Source organism: Lycium barbarum, chromosome 1 (genome assembly GCF_019175385.1).
Source record: "Lycium barbarum isolate Lr01 chromosome 1, ASM1917538v2, whole genome shotgun sequence".
In the NCBI taxonomy this organism is placed as follows: Eukaryota; Viridiplantae; Streptophyta; class Magnoliopsida; order Solanales; family Solanaceae; genus Lycium; species Lycium barbarum.
Genome location: NC_083337.1, coordinates 167,494,584 through 167,517,917, shown reverse-complemented (window position 1 = coordinate 167,517,917; position 23,334 = coordinate 167,494,584). Strand labels below are relative to the sequence as shown.

The 23,334-nt window shown below is 37.2% G+C and overlaps 1 protein-coding gene across 1 annotated transcript; it reads right to left on the bottom strand.

Annotated features, from left to right (window-relative positions):
- Nucleotides 1-1,139: 1,139 nt before the first annotated feature.
- LOC132606183 (ABC transporter G family member 31) lies at nt 1,140-21,642 on the bottom strand. Its single transcript, XM_060319572.1, has 26 exons — nt 21,522-21,642; nt 21,369-21,411; nt 20,565-21,062; nt 19,095-19,215; nt 18,909-18,997; nt 17,805-17,889; nt 16,721-16,883; nt 15,987-16,063; nt 15,730-15,874; nt 15,108-15,409; nt 14,761-15,042; nt 8,530-8,846; nt 8,241-8,401; nt 8,069-8,172; nt 7,787-7,943; nt 7,627-7,689; nt 7,424-7,554; nt 7,014-7,346; nt 6,614-6,904; nt 6,447-6,530; nt 5,905-6,038; nt 5,570-5,797; nt 3,988-4,159; nt 3,730-3,817; nt 2,604-2,770; nt 1,140-1,926 (listed from the first exon to the last, which is right to left on the bottom strand). Exons 3-26 carry the CDS (start codon nt 20,897-20,899, stop codon nt 1,660-1,662), a joined length of 4,296 nt encoding a protein of 1,431 aa, XP_060175555.1. The 5' UTR covers nt 20,900-21,062; nt 21,369-21,411; nt 21,522-21,642; the 3' UTR covers nt 1,140-1,659.
- Between the last annotated feature and the right edge of the window lie 1,692 nt (nt 21,643-23,334).

The following is a 23,334-nucleotide window of genomic DNA, read 5'->3' as shown; positions in this document are numbered from 1 at the left end:
AGGGTTTAGGGTAAAAGAATAAGGGAAATGGGCCGGATCAGGTAATGTGTTGGGCTGGATAGTTATTTGGTTGGGCTGGACCGGGTAAGGAATAATGTGGGATGATTATTTGATCCGAATTTTGCCCCTTTTCCTCCTTTAATTTGAATTATTTTTGGGTTTCTAATTTAATAACTAGTACAAAACATATTATGATAATTAATGATTTATATGTAGAAAATAAAGGACTTAATAAAGTATAATTAATTTAATGAAAATAAAATGATGACGAACCCTTTTGAAATTTGTGATAAAGTAATGCTCGTAATGTTGAAAATAAAAGTAGCGATATTAATAGTAGTAAAAATAAAGTATTTAGCTCGTCAGCAAATTTAGAAGGCCGGAGTAAATAAAATTAAATAAAGGAGGGACAAAATTGGGTGTCAACAATCCCAACTTATTTGTTTTAGCTTATGCAGCTTATAGATATAAACCCATCCAAACAGGCTCTATCTCTGCTTCTAACGGGTTATTATGCTTTTGAATCTTCAAAAGCCGGTTCAACCGAGTTTGGATGCCCCTGCGATTGTTTTTCAGTTGTTCCTCATTGAATAAAAAGAAAAATATTAAGAGGTTTATAGGTGGAGTGGGCTCTCCCGAATCCCGCTTAATAGACTAGCCTTTTGGTTTGAATTTTCCATTTTAATCTATAACACGATCTCTCTGTCTCTTTTCGTTTTCATAATGTTTAATTTAATGGGATAATTAACTCTTGCTAATTCAACTTATGCCACTTCAGGATTGGAGTTGTAGTAGACTAGTGGTTACCCTGTGTGACTGTACAAAAGCGGATTTAAAATTTTAAAACAGTGAATACTGAATTACGTAGCACTACACTCATACTAAACATTTTTTGTGACAATGAACGTAAATTCTAGTGCAATGTATCATTTTCATTAAAAAAAAAAAAAAGGATTATAGTGAATACGAATTAAAGACAGAACTGGGAACACATCCGCTGCTAAAGACTTGCATCCAAACTCAAGCATAGGCAATGAAGGGATCTCCCGTCTAATCTTTCTCATATCCAATGCACACTACTCAATAGAAACAAAAAGAAGAAAAACTTGCCAAATTTCTTTATTCTGCGTAAGCACGGACCAATTACTAAAAGAGGAAAAAATACATTGTGATTCCAATTGATCTATCAAAATAAATGTAAGGTAGATTAATGCAATTTGTAGAGTTAATTAATGTATCAAGAAACATCTCTCAACAAAAGGTGAAGGCTAAGGGGTATCTTATCCCCTTCAGAAATTTGAGTGATAATGAAAAGAAATTCTCCTAAAAATTTCAGCATTGCATGTGTTTAATCCTGTCTAAGAAATACCCTCCACTAAAGGCTTTAATCCTGTCTAAGAAATATCCTGCACTACCTGCACTAAAAGGCTTTAATCCTGTCTAAGAAATATCCTGCACTAAGGCAAATATAGTAAACTTCTGTAGTATTGGGTCTGATCAAAGAAATTCTACAAATCAACCTCCACTTGTCTAAATGAATCCATACTCTAAATACAAAACTAAGTTTTTGAATGCTTCATGTTAAGCCTTTGAAGATCAGCCATCCACTCGTGCCAAGAAGAAGTTACATTCCAAGTTCCAAGGATCTTCAATGTCTCATCATCTTTTTTGGAAGTTGAGAATTTTGACTGATATTGCAAAGACACCGAAGAAGAGCAAGCTAAATGCAACAAGTATGACAGCTGACCACCCAATCCATCCAGGTCCAAAACCTAGACTGACCTCCAGATACTGTTTAACAGTGCCTTCAAATCCAGGTCCTGAAATAATTTCTTCAACATCACCAAGTTGAGAGCTAATAATGCCTCGCAACGTCCACGCCACTGGGCTGATGTAGTAGAACCATAGCCACCATCCAGGGATGCTCTGTATGCAAAAGAGAAAAATTAATAAATTCAAAAGGACTGGTTATCATAAAAAGATCCAAACGGAGGAAACCGTGAGTTGGCTTTAACAAAAGTTGCACTCTACACTTAAACAGATTTGCAGAATCCAACAAACACGCTCTTACACGATAATCCATAGGCAAGTCCAAGATTTAAACCTAATGAGTTCAACTACTAAGGTTTTAGCACCGAACTCATTGTGCTTTTGAACTATTAATTCAGAACTCGATACAGCATTTGTCAAAATTTTAGTGGTTACTATGTTAAGTTGAACCCATACAACAAAGGTCGCATCAGCCTCTACACTGAGCCACAGTTCAATTGACAAACAAAATATGGTTCCAAATTCTTCCTCCTTTGATAATAACCACTGTATTTATAGAGTTGAGCTGAATTTTTCTATTGAAAATTACTGTAATTATAAAGTTGAGCTGAATTTTTCTATTTCCATTCTTTTATAACAGTTCTAAAAAGAGGCTGTTACTATTTCCTTAAAATCAACATCACCTGCTTTTTAAGATAATAAAACTTATGTATACCAATAGTCCTCGAGTTAAATACTATAAGCAGACAAGAAATAGGTAGAGTAATTTTCTTAAGCGCACACACAACTGCGGTAATTTATGATGAGTGTATTCTGAGGAAAATAGTACTCACAGGTAGTGGAACAAGAAAGCCAGACATGAGGTTCCACAGTGAATAGAATGCAGATGAAATGACAGCAGCCAAATGTTGATTTGGCGTAAGACCAACAGCCATCATGCCGTAAAAGGTGAAATAGCTGAACGTCAGAAACATGAACACTAGATATAGGAAAAATTTGGCTGCAACATACCGATACAAACACGAGTTAGATTATCTGACAACCAAGTACAAACAGCAAGGAATTTAACTTAGTTGCTATGAGCGCAGTTTATGAGGAAGGACACGGAATAATGTAATTAACATATCAAAATTGAAACGAGTAACAACAGAGATATATATTAACTAACACGAATTGAAGTTGATGACCGTAATGTCATAGGAAAGATGTACACCTCAACTAATTTTCATTGATCAATATAGGAAGGGCTGAGACTTCAATGGCTATTTTGTTGCATATGCATCTTTATTTCTTGGTTAACAAGTCAAAATGTGCTACCTAGTTGGCTAGTTTCCTAAAGAAGAGAGGAGAAGATAAAAGAGAGAAGTAGAATGTTCACTGGGTAAAATCCAAACCTAAATTGCTTACTTCCATGCAAAAAGAACTACTGCATGTTCATGGATTATTTTAATAAACTTCGAACATAAATTGCAGTAATTACTGAAGAAACAAATCCATGAATCAAATAAACAGACATAATAAGCTGCAGACTGCAAAACAAACAGATGGGTGACTGACACAAGGCAAGCAAACAGGCCTTTCAAGACTAGCTAAAACTGTGATAACATCCTTGGGAATGGAAGATCACATTACACTTCTTTTGGGAACTATATTTAGGCTTAATTTATCAAGAATGGCATTTCTTTGAATAGTGAAAGCAACATAGTGATAGTATGGTAAGCATTCCTGTAAAATATCAGAAAATGATATATGCAACCATGGTCTTTGATATTCATGTTAGACAAATACACTTCCATAGAAAAGCAGATGTAATCCTTGGGGGTAACATACAGCAGAACGCTTTCCAGAGAAAAAACCAACCAGAACGGCAGATCAGCCCATTACTTGAAGAACTAGGGATAGGCAAGAGTAAAGACAATACGGAGTTGATCATCAAAAATAAGAGTCCTTAGTTCATACCAGCAGTCCTTTCAAAGTTGATCATGAAATATGTAATAACTCCATATAATATGGTCTGCATGAAAATGTATGGAATTTCGACTAGCCCCTGTTTGCCAAAAGAGGAGAAGGTTTTTTATATTAGTAATCAATCTCATCATCTTTTTTCTAAAACCAGTTCATTGTGGCTTCTTATTGAGTAGTTTAAAACACCAACATAATATTTATACTTATTGCAAATTGAAGCAATTAAGATGCACTTGATATGAATGGGCTAACCTGAGCTGCTGCATATGGTAAGGCAGAGTACATTCCAGCAGCCTTCTCCCTGTAGAAAACTGTTCTCTCAATGGCGACTACTGGCTGTACAGAAGAAGCATTATTGACCCCCAGGAACAAGCAGGAAGAATAAAGCGCACCCATAACAACGAACAAATTTTGAGTTGAGTCCCTGTGGAATCATTTCAAGTGTACCATCACAGTTAATTGTTTTGAGGAATCGTGAAGAAAACTGGTACAATAAACGCTCTAATGTTAATGGAATCAATAGCCATTACTCCAAATTTGGAAACTGGAAAACCTTATAAACTACAATGGCCTGTCCGACTTACACAGTATACAAAAGAGCAATCCATAACAAATTAATCGAGGGAAGAAACATATGATGATGATAGACGAAACTCATGTAACTTATTCCTTCAGCTTTACCTACTCAAAATATAAGATTTCGTCACCTCCGTTTCACAACCCACCTTAAACCACCTTGCCTGATCTCACCTCTTTCACTTTTTCTGTATTAGCACATTCTGTATGAGAGGTTAGCTATGGATGACTTTAGGAGAGGTAGAGGTAGGCCGAAGAAGCATTGGGGAGAGGTGATAAGACAAAACATGGCACAATTCCAGCTTACCGAGGACATGACCTTAGTTGGGAGGTTGTGGAGGGCACAGATTGGAGTAGAAGGCTAGTAGGTAGTAGAGTGTTGTCTCGCTAGTAGTTTAGTATTACTCATGTAGTTTCTTGTCATTCGATTTTTGTTATTATCTATTGTTTCTTGTACTTCTTGCAGTTACTGTTCCCTTTTTTTTTTTCATATGCTTTGACATGGCTTCTTCACTTCTGTTATTTTTTCTTTCTGCCTGTTTGGAGTGTTTTTCTTGAGCCGAGGGTCTATTGAAAACAACCTCTCTACCTCTCAAGATAGGGGTAAAGTCTGCGTACACTCTACCCTCCCCAAACCCCACTCGTGGGACTATACTCCCTTTGACCCAAATAAGAGAGTGAATGAAAAGAAAATCTCCAGAAGTGATATAGAGTGACAGCTTCTCCATTTATCTGTCCCCAGGATTAGAAGATATTTGTGCATTTTGTTCTGGGAATTTACCTGACTCATAAAATGTATTTCCTAAAGTAAGTACAAGTATGTGAATTTGTTTCTACATGTCTTCATATTCTGTTTCGACCATTTTCTTGTAGTGACATCTCCACATCCAATCCTGCATTTAATCTTAGCCCTATCGTTTAATGGTGCTAGGAACGGTCCTAATTGCTAGTTTACTTTTTTTTTTCTTTTTTTCTTTTCTCAACCTGTGTTATTTTGCATAGTTCTGCTCTTTCAATCTGGCAATTCAACCATTTTGTCCATAGACGTTGTTTCTATATCCTTAATAAAAAGAAAAAGAATAGCGACCCTTCTATTGTTCCCATTTATCCTTCTTGAAGAATCCCCAGCAAATAGTATGTAGGGGAAGTTGTTCCACAACTATATTGGGAATAACAATTGACCACCCGTGTCTGCTTTATAGAGACTGAAAGAATTATCCAATAATTTGCTCTAGATATTTCATAAAAGAAAAGTTACCTTCTCGAACCGACATCCCAAAATATAGAACCGAGAATCAGAGCACTCAATGTTGTGAAGAACAACCTAACAGCATTATAGGACGGACTTCTCCAATATACAAGTCTTTGCTTCCAGAGACAGAGCCTAAACTGTGAAAATGCACCTTGACTGTACATGGTGGTGAAATTTAGAGGTTCTGAGTTCTCAGGCGGGACGCTCAGCTGCTTAATTGAAGCTTCCACCCCCCTATTTTTAGAAAAAAGATACAAGTCCTACAAAATTGTTAATAAAGGAAAAAGGAAGAGAGCAATAAATAGTACACGTCAGGCGATGAAGACATTTATTAAGATCACCTGAACTGCTCAGAATTTCTGTATAGTACTGCAAAATCTTCTCCTATTCTTTCTTCAGCAGCTGGCGTACTTATCTCAAGCATCCAGGTTGCAGGATTGTAACCACTAGGAATTGGGGGTATCCCAGGAATACTCTGCAAAATATATTCACAAACACGTGCAGCATGAACAATAGCTTTAGAAAAGTGATTAACCAAAATATAGGAACTATGCGTCATATACTTGAAATCTAATTGTTTGTTTATAGGTACAAACAGGTTTCAACTGTACAACAGGTGGACAATATATATACAGACCACAATGAAATTACTTGATATAATTAACCTAGTAGTACTAGTTGAAGATTAAATATGAGAGCGAAGCAGTGCAATGCGGATAAACATCAGTGAGGCACCCCCACACCTCTGCACCAAGAAAAAGGCTAGAAGGTTCTTTCTCTCAATTTTAAAGTTGTACAGGACACCTTATATCTTTTGAAAATCATTTTCCTAGTACAGTTGGAATAATTGTACTAAATGAATGATGGACGCACAAGCATGTACCTGAAAGTAGTCAATCATAGTTTGCGACTTCTCCCCAAGCTTTCCCCCATATATCACTTGTCCTCCGCGTTTCATAAGAAGCAGCTGCATGTTGTAACATCACTTGAGTGGATGCCCTGGCGCACCTCATTTAAATTATCTATTATAGAGATACCTTGATTACATACCTCGTCAAATGCTTCAAAAATATCGATACTTGGCTGATGGATAGTGCAAACAACAGTTCTGCCAGTGTCTACAGTATTCCGAACAGTTCGCATTACAATGGCTGCTGCTCGTGCATCAAGCCCAGATGTAGGTTCATCCATGAAAATTATGGAAGGATTTGCCACAAGTTCCACTGCAATTGTCAAGCGCTTTCTTTGTTCTGTTGATAAGCCAGAACTGCCAGGCATGCCTACCAAAGCATTCTTTAGAGAGTTAAGTTCCACCAAATCCATTACCTCTTTGACAAACTCCTGCAGAATAAGAAAGTCAAATAGGTTTTAGCATTTTAACCAAAGATCAATCAGAATATATTGAAGTTCAGAGGATAAAAAAGTAAAAGCTGAAGGCGGTTGCAACTACCTCTCTTTGTTCCTTATTCACTTCTTTGGGAAGACGCAGATAAGAAGAAAACCATAGGGATTCAAAAACTGTGACTTGAGGAGAATGTATATCATTTTGTTCAACATATCCTGAAACTCTAGCAAAAGTCTGCTGTTGTTTGGGGTATCCTGATATTTTAATGTCACCTTCTATATATCCAGAAGTTTTCCTTCCAGCTAGGCAATCCATCAATGTGGTTTTTCCCGCTCCACTCGAACCAACCAATGCGGTAAGAACACCGGGAGAGAATACTCCACTAACATTTGACAGTAGTTGCAGCTTCCTTTCAGGTATTCCTTCTGAACTCATTTCCTGAAAAAGTGCATGTTTTCTGCTAGATATGATATGATTCAACATGTACAGGTAAACACATTCTTCAGTACGGATACCTTTGGCATGTCAACAAAGTATTTGACATTATGGAAAGTCATTGTCAGTGGTTGGAATGGCAGTATCATCCCCTTTTTTTGAGTCATCTCCTGGCCAGCGTCCCCATTTGACTCAGACTTCTTACTACTTCCTGTCAAAAATATTATTGGAAATGAGTAAGAAGTACACGTTCCATTCAGCCACGAAAGAGGCGATAATTTACCATCTGATGCTGATTTTTGACCAATTTCTTCTGGTGAGACAATTGCCTGGGATTTTCTTATTGCTGAAAGAACAAAAAGAGAAAAATAAAATCTAGTAACTACTGGCAACAATATGCTGGCAATTTCTAAATCTATAATACAAGAGTTCAATATACTTACGGTTGAGAATAGCCAAGGCTAGAGCCAGAATAACGTTGAAGAACAAAATGTAGAGCAATAAAGCACCTACTCCCACCCAATACCAATCATTGGTTGTTGGTATGCTGTGCGATTGCAGAATGGAATTCCCAAGAGTAACGTTTCCAATGGTTGTTTTCTACAAAATTTCAATTTAAATGGTCCAACTGATTAAGCTTCTAGAATATATAATTGTTCATTCCATTTTTTTTTTTTTGGTCTATGAATAACACATCCAGTATTCCCGCGGTATAGAGAGCACACCTCCATCCATCTTGTGGAAGTAAATTCATTAACTGAAATAGCTCGTTGTCCATAGGTCAATGGTGAAACCCAAAAGGCCCATACCCACCATGGCTTGATCATTGCTGCAAGGATAGACCCCCTTTTAATTAAATGAATTCCAGTTAAAAACAAAAGAAAGGTGCAAACTTACCTTTTGGCACAATAAAACCGCCCAATAAAAATGTGACGAGCAGGCAAGCTGATGCAATGGTATTTGAGATAACTAAATCTCGTGCGATAGAAGCTACTGATCGAAAAAGACCCATTCCCATCTGGTGTACTGCAAAGAGGGCAAACATGTAGCGGAAGAACCTGGAACATTTAAAAGGAGATATAAATTGGATAAATAATCTAACGTAGCCTTGTCTATATGTCTGCTGAAAAAATAACCGAATACGCCAATTATCCAAGAGAATACAAGAAGAAGAAAAAGAACATACCTCTCAGCACCAGGTGTGAAACCTACAGACCAGTACACAACACAAGACCATACGACAGCTTCAATTACAGAGTAAGGTAAACGCAGAATCCAACTACAGAAGGCCCATGACCATGCAGGATAAAACAAATTATCCCTTTGCTTATAGAATACTGGGAGGCGAAATATTAACATAGGCAGTTCTGAAAATCCATTGAACATCATGTGAATCAGAGCGAAAAACAAGCAGGAAAGATATAAGTTGCCGTTCACCAAATCTGTGGGATGTATCCGTGTTTTTAGAAACATTGTGCATGTTACGAATCCAACAAAAGCAACCTGTAAACATATGTATGAAAAATCTGTGATACATCAAAATTAAGAGACTAACAACTCTAAAGAGATGCTGAAAATGATAAGCTATTGATGCAGGGACTGTTACAGTGTCTAAGAAACAACTCGATGTACTAATCCAAATCATTTGAAAAATGGGAAGTGGCCAAATGACATCTTCTTGGAAGCTTTCATTTATACACCCCACCTTCTATACTGAATATGGAATTGTGCACCATGTTGGGTGTGGAATTGGCCAAACAAGTCAATTCTTTTGTTCACATAGTCGTGATGTAAGCGCTTACCTCATGATAGTCGTGATGTAAGCGCTTACCTCATCATAGGAAATTCATTCCTATAAATAGGTAGCTTATGGTTCATTTGTAAGATATCATTAAGATCATTTGCTATACACATCCCAAGAGAGAAAAAAAAAATCTAAGAGAAATACTCTTAGTGAAAGGCCTAAGTAAGAGAAGGTCTTTGAGAGAATTTTCTGTGGTAAAATTCTTGAGTGTAATTGGGATTGGGGTTGTGAGGTTGAGTGTTGTAAACACTTGTAATATTTCTTCTTTAATAAGATCTGCAGCAGCAACGTGGACGTAGCTCTCACATTGAGGGTGAACCACTATAAATCTGTGTGTGCTATTTATTCTTCGCTTACATCACGGCGTAAGTAGGTTCTGTCTAAGGAGGTTGGTATTTAAGTGGTCCAGTTGTGACCCTCCAATCTTTCCTGGGAACCTGCTTACAAAGGTCGGATTTGGGATTCAAATCCTAACAACTGGTATCAGAGCAACAGGTTGTGTTGTGATTTAGAAACGATGGGAGGCGAAGATGGTACGACGCACGACATCGGTAAATTCGATGGTACAGATTTTGCGTTCTGGAGAATGCAAATTGAAGATTATTTATATGGCAGAAAGCTTCATGAACCTCTGAGTCCGAAACCAGAGGAGATGAAGCAAGCAGATTGGAATCTCCTCGACAGACAAGTTCTGGGAGTCATTCGGCTGACCCTGTCGAAGAACGTTGCTCACAACGTGGCAAAGGAGAAGACCACCGCAGATATGATGAAGGTATTGTCTGACATGTATGAGAAACCTTCGGCAAATAATAAGGTATTTTTCGTGAAGAAACTATTTCATCTAAAGATGATGGAAAATGCTCATGTTGCTGCACACGTAAATGAATTCAATACCATTGTAAATCAATTGTCATCGGTAAAAATTGACTTCGATGATGAAGTGCAAGCTCTAATTTTGTTGGCATCCCTACCAAATAGCTGGGAGCCAATGAGAGCAGCGGTTAGTAATTCTGTCGGCAGTGACAAACTAAAGTTCAACGATGTTAGGGATCGTATCCTTGCTGAGGAAGTGCGCAGGACAGATTCTGGAGAGGCATCGACGAGTTCTGCTTTTAATGTTGAAAACAGAAGCAGAAATTATGACAGAAACTACAACCGAAATAGGGGCAGATCGAAGTCAAGGAATGGCAGGGGTCAATCCAGACCAGGACGAACACATGAGTGTTGGAACTGTGGAAAACCAGGTCACTTCAAGAAGAACTGCAGGGCGCCAAAGAAGGAGGACAACAAGGGGGCTGGAATCAACGTTGCTACGGAAGACATTGGCGATGCGTTGTTGCTATCGGTTGACAGCCCGATAGACTCTTGGGTGCTTGACTCAGGAGCGTCCTTTCATACCACCCCACATCATGATATAATGACAAACTACGTGGCTGGGAATCTTGGCAAAGTTTATTTAGCCGATGGAGAGCCGCTAGACGTTGTTGGCACGGGAGACATTAATTTGAAGATGTCAAATGGATCCTCGTGGAAGATTACAAAAGTTAGACATGTTCCAAAGCTGATGCGAAACCTGATTTCAGTAGGTCAGCTTGATGATGAGGGATATGATCTCAACTTTGGTAATGGGTCTTGGAAGGTGGCGAAAGGTGCTATGGTAGTTGGCCGAGGAAAGAAGATTGGCACTCTCTACATGACGGATAGCTGTCGTGATATTGTTGCTGTGGTTGACAACACAAAGAAGACAGATTTGTGGCATTGTCGGCTTGGGCATATCAGCCAGAAGGGGATGAAGCTGTTGGTGACAAATGGCTTAATTCCGGAGCTGAAGACGGTGGACCTTCATACGTGTGAGAGCTGCATTCTCGGAAAACAAAAGCGAGTAAGCTTCTCAAGTGCAGGCAGAGAGTTGAAGGTCGAAAAGCTAGAATTGGTGCACACAGACGTGTGGGGACCTACCACTGTACCCTCCCTTGGAGGATCACACTACTACGTGACCTTCATTGATGATTCAACCAGGAAGGTATGGGTTTATTTTATGAAAAATAAATCCGATGTGTTTAGTGTATTCAAAAGATGGAAAGCCATGGTCGAGAATGAAACAAACCTCAAGTTGAAGTGTTTGAGGTCCGACAACGGCGGAGAATACACTGATGGTGATTTCAAACGGTACTGTGCCGATAATGGGATCAAGATGATGAAGACTATTCCTGGAACGCCGCAACAGAATGGAGTAGCCGAAAGAATGAACCGAACGTTGAACGAGCGTGCTCGGAGTATGAGAATACACTCTGGACTGCCCAAGACATTCTGGGCAGATGCAGTCAATACCGCGGCCTTCTTAATTAACCGAGGACCGTCAGTTCCCTTGGATTTCAGAATTCCAGAAGAAGTCTGGAGTGGCAAGAAGGTAAATCTTTCATTTCTGAAAGTGTTCGGTTGCTTATCATATGTTCATAATGATGATACGGCTAGAAGCAAGCTTGATCCAAAATCAAAGAAGTGTTACTTTATTGGCTATGGTGACACGAGCTTGGGTACCGATTTTGGGATGAACAAAATCGGAAGATCATCCGAAGTAGGAATGTTGTCTTTAACGAAGAGGTACTGTACAAAGACAAGCTGCAAAAGAATTCAGAATGTCAGGACAAGGAATCGGAAATAGTCGATTTGAGGGACTTTCCGGCACCTGAGCCGCAGCCAGGTACAACCGAGGCAGAGGAACAAACAATCCGAGAAGGTGCTGCTGAAAGTGTTGATTCTGAAACAAATGAACAGACGCCAATCACAGAGCTGCGTAGATCATCCAGGATCAGGAAGCCGCTTCACAGGTACTCTCCATCCCTCAACTACATTCTACTCACTGATAGAGGGGAGCCGGAATGTTATGAAGAAGCAATGCAAGTCGATGAATCGACTAAGTGGGAGCTGGCAATGAAGGATGAAATGGATTCACTATCGGCAAATCATACATGGGAATTATCCGAGTTGCCAAAGGATAAAAAGGCATTGCAAAACAAATGGGTTTATCGGATAAAGGAAGAACCCAATGGAAGCAAGCGTTATAAAGCAAGGCTGGTTGCAAAGGGATTTCAACAGAAAGAAGGCATTGACTATACGGAGATCTTCTCTCCCGTAGTCAAGATGGTGACTATCAGAACTGTTCTTGGGCTGGTAGCAAAGGAAAATCTACATCTGCAACAGATGGACGTGAAAACTGCATTTCTTCACGGTGATCTAGACGAGGAAATCTACATGCGACAACCGGAGGGATTCAAAATCAAAGGAAAGGAGAATCTGGTGTGCAAACTTCAAAAGAGTCTGTACGGACTAAAACAGGCTCCAAGACAGTGGTATTTAAAGTTTGACAGCTTTATGAAGAAAGCTGATTTTTCAAGGTGCGAGGCAGATCACTGCTGTTACTTCAAAAAATTTGAAGACTCGTACATGATACTGCTACTCTATGTCGACGACATGCTAATCGTAGGAGCAAACCTACAGGAGATTGATCGGTTGAAAAAAGGGTTATCGAAAGAGTTTGCAATGAAGGATTTGGGAGCTGCAAAGCAAATCCTTGGGATGAGAATCGACCGAAGCAAGGAGGGCATCAAACTCTCACAAGAAGAATATGTGAGGAAAGTTATCAAAAGGTTTAACATGCATGATGCCAAGCCAGTCAGCACTCCCTTGGCTGGACACTTTCGGTTGTCAAAGGATCAGTCGCCGACAACCGAGGATGAGAAAAAGCAGATGGACAAGATACCTTATGCATCTGCAATCGGTAGTCTTATGTATGCAATGATATGTACAAGGCCAGACATTGCACATGCAGTGGGAGTTGTCAGCCGATTTATGAGCAATCCGGGAAAGCAACACTGGGAGGCTGTGAAGTGGATATTCAGATATCTGAAAGGCAGCTCGAGTTCAGCTCTGTATTTCCGAAAATCAAAAACAGGATTGCAAGGGTATGTTGATGCTGACAACGGTGGTGATATTGATAGCAGAAAGAGCACATCCGGGTATGTTTACACCTTCGGAGGTACTGCAATCTCTTGGGTTTCCAAGTTGCAAAAGATAGTAGCTCTCTCTAGTTGTAAGGCTGAGTACGTTGTTGTGACGGAGGCCACAAAGGAAATGATGTGGCTACAATCTTTTTTGCGGGAATTGGATCAGGACCACGAGGGAAGTGTGCTATATTGTGATAGCCAAAGTGCCATTCATTTGGCAAAGAACCCAGTCTACCATGCTCGAACGAAGCACATACAACTCCGGTACCATTTCATTAGATCAGCTTTGGAAGATGGAGCGCTAGTGCTTGAGAAGATCGCAGGGAGTCAGAATCCAGCAGACATGCTGACAAAGGCAGTGACGATAGACAAACTGAAGCTATGCTCAGCTTCAGTTGGCCTGCACGAAGTATGAAACTAGGAAAGAACTGCTGCATCGATCAAAGTGTGAAGACAAATTAAAATTAGTCTTCAAGTGGGAGATTTGTTGGGTGTGGAATTGGCCAAACAAGTCAATTCTTTTGTTCACATAGTCGTGATGTAAGCGCTTACCTCATGATAGTCGTGATGTAAGCGCTTACCTCATCATAGGAAATTCATTCCTATAAATAGGTAGCTTATGGTTCATTTGTAAGATATCATTAAGATCATTTGCTATACACATCCCAAGAGAGAAAAAAAATCTAAGAGAAATACTCTTAGTGAAAGGCCTAAGTAAGAGAAGGTCTTTGAGAGAATTTTCTGTGGTAAAATTCTTGAGTGTAATTGGGATTGGGGTTGTGAGGTTGAGTGTTGTAAACACTTGTAATATTTCTTCTTTAATAAGATCTGCAGCAGCAACGTGGACGTAGCTCTCACATTGAGGGTGAACCACTATAAATCTGTGTGTGCTATTTATTCTTCGCTTACATCACGGCGTAAGTAGGTTCTGTCTAAGGAGGTTGGTATTTAAGTGGTCCAGCTGTGACCCTCCAATCTTTCCTGGGAACCTGCTTACAAAGGTCGGATTTGGGATTCAAATCCTAACACACCATCCTATAGAAGTCATACAGGCCTGAAGGATCAAATGAATACTTGAATACGAGGTACAGTTGAGACTTGAACTCCCTACCAGCTCAAATACACTGATAGTTTCTTCTCTAACGTTCTCAATCTTAGAACTTCACGATGGGCATGCATTCAGGGGCAGAGGGGTGTTGGACGAACCCAATAGCTTTTGCTTAGAACCTATATTTGTATTAGAAAATCTATTAAATAGGTATAAACTCCAACCCAACAATTAAAACGAACTATTGTATTCTATGCAAATGTAGAACCCATAAACTTCAAATCCTTGGCTCTTCCTCTAATGCATTATGAATTTGCTTGAGAAATCCTTCTATCTAATTTAGATGGTCTTGTTTGACCAGCTTGGAGAGTTGAAAATAGAAGCTAATATGTGTAAATGATGAGTCGTTTATGAAAAGACCAATACTAAGACCAAAAAAAAAAAAAAAAAAGGAACGATATGTCTCATTTTACGTTAAGTTTGAATTTTGAAATTGAAGGCAGAAAACGAAAGAAGGTGAATCAGACTGGTATAAAGAATGTAAACTTAGAAGCATACCTGAAATGTTCTGAAGATATAAAGAAAACTATGCCTAGTCATTAGAAGCCATTCTCTCGAGAAGCAAGCTTTAAAGAGCTCCCACCTGGGAACAGCAAACTTCGTTGTAGCTAGAGCTGAAGGATGGCCTTTTGATCTATCATATGGAATAGAAAGGAAGGATTTTAACTCCTGACCATGTCTGGAGTTTCTAAACGCTTCAGCAATTGCATGAACAGGAATGAATTCATATGGTCTGGAATTATCAGCCCAGTATTGTGCCTGATCCTTTCTTGAGGTAACCTGCGAAGAGACCAATTTAAGTACCAAATGCACCTTGGGTCTATAAAGCACCAAATGAAGAGTACCTCTTGAAGAAAATCTGCAACGCCCTTACGGGGTGGCAATTGAAATCCTAATGATTCAAAGAATTCAATAACATCTGCTCGGGGACCATGGTACACGACATATCCTTCAGAGAGTAATACCAGATCATCAAACAATTCAAAAGTCTCAGGTGCAGGTTGAAGAAGAGCCATCATCAAAGTTCCGTCCATTAAATGAACAAAATTTCTTAAGCACTTGACAATTTGGTATGTTGTAGAGCTATCAAGTCCAGTCGATATTTCATCCATGAAAAGTGTTTTCCTGGGCCCGACAATCATTTCTCCTGTGTATGGAAACCATTATTAGCAACTGCTCTATCATCTGGAGCTGAAATTCCACGTACCCACGTTTCTTTCACTTCATACATCCAGAAAATAGAGTCTGAAGGGAAAATCTCGAAACTATATATTGTGTTCAGGCTATCTCACCTAGTTCAAGCACCCGAACTATTATAAGGAAACGTGTCACCCCACAGACAAACAAAATTTATGCATAGGTTATCTTTGTACTGCCTAACAATTAACACCATTATGAAGGGTCTACGGAGTCGATATTTGCTCCGTTACAACCAGAATTATTTAAGAGAGAGAGAGAGAGAGATACCCGTCGTAACTCTCTTCCTTTGTCCACCTGAAACTCCTCTCATCATGTCATTGCCAACTATTGTATCTGAGCATATATCTAGACCAAGAACTTTCAAGACGTAGTCTGTAGACACGCTGTGCTTCTTACCACCAACAGAAGATGCCTGACCAGTTATTGATTGCAACAAGTACCAACATGAAAATGACATAAAACTCCATAAGAAACCATATAGCATGAGCGAACTAGCCTGGAAGATAGAGAAACTCAAATCAAACCTTCATATATGCGTCTATTTCAGAGTTTGGACGTATATTTCTTTCCTTCTCTAGACGATCAAGATCTTTCATATAATCTGCAAAAGAAATTTACAGGGCAGGTTTGGGAATAAAACATGCTATGTCATATTAGATAAACCTTAATTGGCTCTGATAAGCAGGCAAAGTTGGAGATATATCAATCACTAAATACATGACGAGAAACATACTTGCCTTTGCTCTAAATATTTTTGCAACTTCAAGAGAAAATCAGGCATAATTTTTGTAATCAAGTGAAGAAGTTTTCTTATGGATGTAAAATAGATTAGGAAAGATATTATCTGGAAACTTAATGCTTTTAAGTCTTAACACTACTAAGTAATAGAATGTGCCCTGCATGTGGCAGGGAATTAGCTAAGACTCCTAACGTATTTCACCACAAGTAATAGAATGTGCCCTGCCTAGTTCATTTTTCTTCTTCAAAGCCAGCTAATAATAGTACATGCAAATGCAGAGAGAACAAAACCAGATTAAGAAAAATATATAGCAAAATGATATGACATGGTTCAGCAAGCTTAATTGTGCAGCATAATACATCTGTTTTCTAAGTGATACTCTTATCACAATGATAATATGAAAGATTTCGGGAAAGCTGTGACAGACATCTGCACAAGTAACCAAAATTTTTAAAGGAAACCCATGCCATATAAAAGGAGAATTCATCAAGCACATATAGTGGAAATGTTTAGACAAACCTGCAAAACCTTGACTTGCACCTTGGCATCTAGCCGCAAAATCTACAGTTTCTCTTACAGTTAACTCAGCGATATGATTATCTGTCTGACTTATGTAAGCTGAAGTTCTTTGCACACAAAATTCATCTAGCTTATGTCCGTTATATGTGATAATCCCTCTTTTCTGAAACAAAGAGTTATGCAATTATATTTGGTATTCTTTTTATTTTATTTTAATTCAATGTAACACAATGTCTCCAGGTGCTCTTGAAAGAAGTAAAGTGAAGTGGAGATATATTAAATAAATGGTGCCAGTAAGAAAGGTAGGCACAATGCAGCAAATAATCATAGAGAAGATATAACCCTCAAATTAAGTGAACAAAACACTTAGTATCTGATCAGGATTTATTTGTTTTCCCCCAGAAAAACTAAGGGACTAGAAAATATTGCCATGGTAACAATCAGAAGCTTAAACTTTTCACCATTCTGACTTAATTTATCAATAAAACATCAATAAAGCAAAGAGCAAACATGAAGTGGATTAGCCAGTGATTGCTTTCAAAGAAAGCATCACCACTTGTACATTAATTTGAATAGAAACACGTAGTTCTGCACTTATATAAAATCTCTAGTAACTTCTAGAACTTAAAGTAGAAGTCCAGCATTTAAGAAGCAATAAGCATGGAGAAGAAATGCTTCAACTTTAACTAACATCAAAACTTCGTGCTGATCATCATGATGTAAAATTTCCATTCCAATAAGTAACAGTTCATATATTAGTTTTCAGCAAAGCATGGAAAAATAAAAGCCTCAGTTATTCTTATTTACTCTTTTTGCTATATCCCCAGAACTCTTACCTTTAGGCCTTGGTTACACAGAATTTCGGTGACGTATGTTATAAGGCCAATTAAGAATTTTCGAAGTTGGAGCCACTAATGTTCCACCAAATGATATTTGAGATAAATATGATTTAAACATTTCACTGAGAGTAATTATCTTGATCTAAGATGTATATATTAATATAAGAGCTTATAGCATCAAGGAATCTTTTCAGAAGAACTCAGAGTCAATCCGAAGGGCATACAAGAGATGGGCTAGTACTGACCTTTAAGGCCTTATCAAGCTTCCCCGAAAGCGCTAAAAGCAATGAAGTTTTTCCAGAACCAGGAGGTCCCAGGAGCAGTGTCATCCTAGCAAGAGCAATAAAAACAAAGATTCATAATATGCGACTTTTCTTGCAGTCAAATTACTAATTATAAGTTGTTATATTTGAATATGTTTAGTACTAAGCTGTTTTCACTTTCAGTAGATATTTCTTTTCTTTCTGTTAGATAGGTAGTGTAAATAGTCAGAAGGTGCAGCATTGTACATATTAGTGTCCAACATTGATCAAGCCAGTAACTGCTTTCAAAGAAAACATCACCACTATGAATCCTATCCCAGTGAACTTGACGGAGTGTGGGGACCAGATTTTGGCTAGTTCGACTGTTCCTACATTATTGGATGAATTAGTCTCCAGCTTACTACGTGTTACTGCTCCTAGCTAGTCATACAGTGATCCCCTCACCAACGGCGGATTATTCTGTTCTAGCATCTCAAACTATCGATTCTATCAACCAGCCACATCATATCCAGGCTAAATAACCTTCCAGACTTCCAGTGCACGTGTTAGTAATTACAAATTTTAAGTATGTTGTTAATACATATTTCCTCTGGTCCATTTTATATGTCATTCTTACTAAAAATAGATTTGGTCCAAAATAGTTGTCATTTTAAAGAATCAAGATATAATTAGTTGTGTGTTTCCACTTTTATCCTTACTTATAAATATGGAGAGATATTAATGTGGTGGAAACAAATATTAGTATTAAACTGAGAGGAGTAATAGATAAGCAGGGGCGGAGCCACATAGGGCTCGGGGGTTATCCGAACCCCTTCCGGAGGAAAAAAAACTGTTTATACATGGTTAAAATTATTTTTTATGTATATATAGTAGATATTGAACCCCTTTTGGCTTCTTCGTATGTTTACTTTTTTATATTTTGAACCCCTTAGTGAAAATCCTGACTCCGCCACTTTAGGGAGTAGTAACTAAAACGGATCCAACTAAAAGCTACCAACATAACAACAATGCTTCTTTCATACACAAGGCAGTTATCAGAAGTAAGAAATCCAAAAAAAAAAAAAAAAAAAAAAAAAAAAAACTTACCTCCCAGGTTTTACAGCACCACTGACGTTATTCAAAATGGTAAGAGAGTGTTTCTTAGGACGGAATATCCTCAGTCCAGTCAATATATTCTGGAATTCATGAAATGCATTTAGAGAAACTATCATAAACTAAAGACTAAGGTAAAAGAATAACATAGAGAATTAGTTGCAGGATTAAATGGTTTACCTCGCAGACATCACGGAATGAATTCAGCAAAGTAGGCAAAGCTCTGGAGCCAACATTCACATTTGCTGTAATTGTTATATCCTCATATCGAACTTCAAGTTTAGGAATCTCCAATCCCACTCTTTTTCCGGAATGCAAATTTTAAGCCGTTATTAATTCGCTATGAATTATAGTATTGCTAGTTATGAAAATTAGCAAAAAGAATAATAGGAATCGCTATTTTACATTTGAAAAAAAAAAAAAAAGTTTTGCACAAACTGTTACCGCTTCGATGATTAATTCCTCAAGATTATGCCATCTACGAATTTATGATAATAACTAGTCTCAATCCCAACTAGTTGGAGTTGGCACGGGGCTATATGAAACTCATTTCTCCATATAAATCTTAACTCATGTCTCATCATATCAAATAAAAATAAAAGTGAATAATAAACGCAATGACTTTTCTTGCAAATAGAACTTTAGCAACAGTGGCATAAATTGATGTACTCTATTGGTGACCTGCATTGTAATTCAAGATTTTAAGTCAAGAATTAGAATTATTAATGAAGGTCAATCTTGTAAAAGAAATTATTTTATTTGCTTTGCAAGTTCGATTTAATGTTCTATATATTAAATTCAGGCGCATTCGAACAAAATTGGAATTCAACATATATTTTGTTTCGTGTGATGATAAATCTTCCTCTACGTAGATGCATAGACTATAAAATTGTCCTAGTAATTTTCCTGCTTCTTATTTATGTAATCTAATAATATTTATAGCATTACAACTTCAAGATTACTTTATAGTTATGTTAACTATGTTTAGCAAACTTACTCGTAATTGATGAACAAACAAAGATGACGAGTCTTGAAAAAAAAAAAAGTTCTCGTAATTCAAATTGTCTAGTGTAAATTGCTTGATTGTTCATTTATTTTTGGTTTAATCACAAAAACATACCCAGTGAAGTCCCATAAAGTGGGTCTGAGAACGGTATAGTGTACGCAGATTTTATCCCTACTTGGGAGTAGAGATATTTTTTCCAGTAGACCCTCGGCAGAATTTATGGTTTAACCGACTTTAATTTCCGAAGTAAAATTAACATAAATCTTGTATTATTTTTAATAAATCAATTAATCTATATTAGAGAAAAGTCTCGACTGAATTGTAGTAAAACTCAATTGAACTTGGCTCAGCAAGAGTTTAGTTAATTAGCCCAACTCAAACGCAGGTTGGCTCAGTCCTACAGTGAACTTGCACCTAACATGGTGCCATTTCATAAAAGTTTCATAAAGCTGGTAACTTCAACTAAAATGAATCAAAGAAGATAATTAAATGAAACACATTTCAGCAGTAAAATCCTGTTGCATTAATTAAACTAGTCAAAATAACTCAAAAACCAAAGAAATATGAATTACATAAGATTCATGTAGAGACAAAATTAAATACACATTCGCAACATCAATTAATACAGATAGAATGTATCATACCTATCGAGACGCTCTTTCACACCAGCAAGCAACTTATAGTTATCCTGTTCAGAAGTAGCCATTGCTCTATCAACAACAAGTTGACGTGTATCCCGATCAAGTTTTCTCACATCAACAGTATCAGTCTTTCCTCCTACACTATCATCAGATTCATCCGTTGTTCGCTTCACCAAAGCCATATTCGTTCGCTTCCGTGTAGGCAATTTCTCTAATGCCGCCCACATCAACTCCTGTTCATCTTCCGCTACCGATTCCGCATTCGAACGCCTACCGAAACTCTCATTCTGTGCCTCCACATCTAGTTCAAAATACTCACTCCCGTTCGACGCCGCCATTTCAAATAAAAATCAATTCACTATCACTTGATAACAATCTCGATAGTCCTGTCGATCAACTTACAAAACGAACGTAGTATTATGAGGAATACGAGCAATCTTAGCCTGTTTCTCTTATACGAGCAATCTTAGCCTGTTTCTCTTAGTCCAATGGCTGCAATAGCTACAACAAAACAAAAAAATTGAGAAAATGTCTCCTTTTAATTCAAGATTATCAAAAGAATCAGAAAATGTCACTACAAAATTTATATTAACAGCAATCAATATAAGTTCAAAGTACTCACTTCCATTTGACGCCGCCATTTCAAACAAAAATCAATTCACTATCACTTAATAACGATTTCTACTTTTATTTTTTTTCGTCCAATTACAGTCTCGATCGTCGATGCAAATTAATTCACGTCTCGAACCGTCCTCCGATCAACTTACAAAACTAATGTAGTATTATGAGGAATACGAGCGATCTAACCTTATTTCTCTTAGTCCAATGACTGATTCAGCGGCTGCAATAGCTATAACAAAAAATTGAGAAAAATGTCTCCTTTTAATTAACGATTATTAAAAAAAATAAAAAATGTTAGACACATAATTATTATCTAATACGTAACGCTATTGTTCTTACGCAGCTGTGCATGTTCTCTACGTGTGGATGAACAAGGTAGAAGGAAGAGTTTTAGACGATTTGAAGCCCGATCCTTTTCTCAAGCATTTGTTTCTGTGTATGCTTGGTTGAGTAGGAGTCTTTCTGTTAAAGCGGGACTTTGTCACTATTTAGTCACATTTATGGGATTTTTTAAGGAGTTCAAATTAAGAAAAAAAAGTCCTAAGCGTGACGTTCTTAGTGACGTCTGTTTTGGGTAGTTACCGATTGTTTTTAATTTTGCCCTCTTCTTCCGGTCAAATTATCAGGACACGTGGCTATTTGCCTTCACGTTTTCTCCATTTTTTCTTTTTAAAAGTTTTCTAGAAGTTGGGAGGCATGATAATCGGATTCAGTTTTTCAGCATACTCCCTCCATTCCTATTTACTTGTAGGATAAGTATATATTTTGTTAAATTACATATTTATCTGAATTTGATTACTAAGATTTCAATAAATTGGAGAAATGGTTAGTTACTTCGTGATAAGAGTAAGATTGAAAACAAAATTTAGTCCTCTTTAGTCTACTTAGGTGGACAAGTAAATAGAAAATTTTAATTTTAATATATTGGACAAGTAAAAGAAAATAAAACAAGTAGGAAACAAAAAAAGTTCTGGTTTTAATGATTTTTCTCGAATTAGGTACCTACATACTCTCTCCGTTCACTCTTACTTGTCCACTATGGATTTTGCACACCCTTAAGAAATAACAAATGAAGTGCGTATTTTATCATGATACTCATATTAATTAGTGTATGGTCTTAAGATTTGAAAAATGATTTGGAAATATGAGTAATTAATGCTAAGGGTAAAACATGAAACATAAATTGTTTTTCTCTTGTACACCCTCAATTCCATAATAAGTGGTGTTTTAAGCTCATGCATACCCCTTAAGAAATTGCTCACTCCTAGAAAATTAGGAGTGTTTTTACTAACTTATCCCTAATTAAATTGGGTATTGACATAAAAAAATTGTGCTTATATAGTTAAATGCCTACAGAAAAAAAATATAGTTAATGAATCTTGATTATTTAAACAAAGGCAATTTTGGAAGAATCTGTCTAAAATATTCTTAAAATCCTAAATCACCATTTATTTTGAAAAAAAATTGAAAAGCTTAAAATATCACTTATTATGAAATTAAGAGAGTATTTCTTTAAGAGGTGTGCGCAAACCTACCTACAGGTGAGAGTATATTTTTGGGAATGTAAAGGGGTTTTAGTCAGAAATCACACGTGCAAATTTTCCTTATGGATACTTTTCAAGGAGTAGTTTCTATCAACGAGCATTGCATGTTACTCCCTCCATCCCATACATCTAGAACCTTAATTCATAGAATCACAAGCCCACAACATTCAAGTGTCAACCTTTGTATAAATACTAATGAAGGGTGTTTTAGGCTTTTCAATTTTTTTAAAATAAGTGGTGTTTTAGGATTTCAAAAATATTTTGGACAGATTCTTTCAAAATTGCTCTTGTTTAAGTAATCAAGATTCATTAACTACATTTTTTTTTTCTAGGCATTTAATTATATAAGCACAATATTTTATGTCAATACCCAATTTAATTAGGAATAAGTTAGTAAAAACACTTCTAATTTTCCAGAGGCAAGCAATTTCTTAAGGGGTGTGCTTGAGCTTAAAACACCACTTATTATGAAATGGAGGGAGTAATAGATTAACAAATATCTTAAGATTACCTTAACAAATATCTTACGATTAACAACATTTAAGTGTCCACTTATCTACTTGGGTGGACAAGTTAAAAGGAAAATTTTATTTTTAATATATTGGACA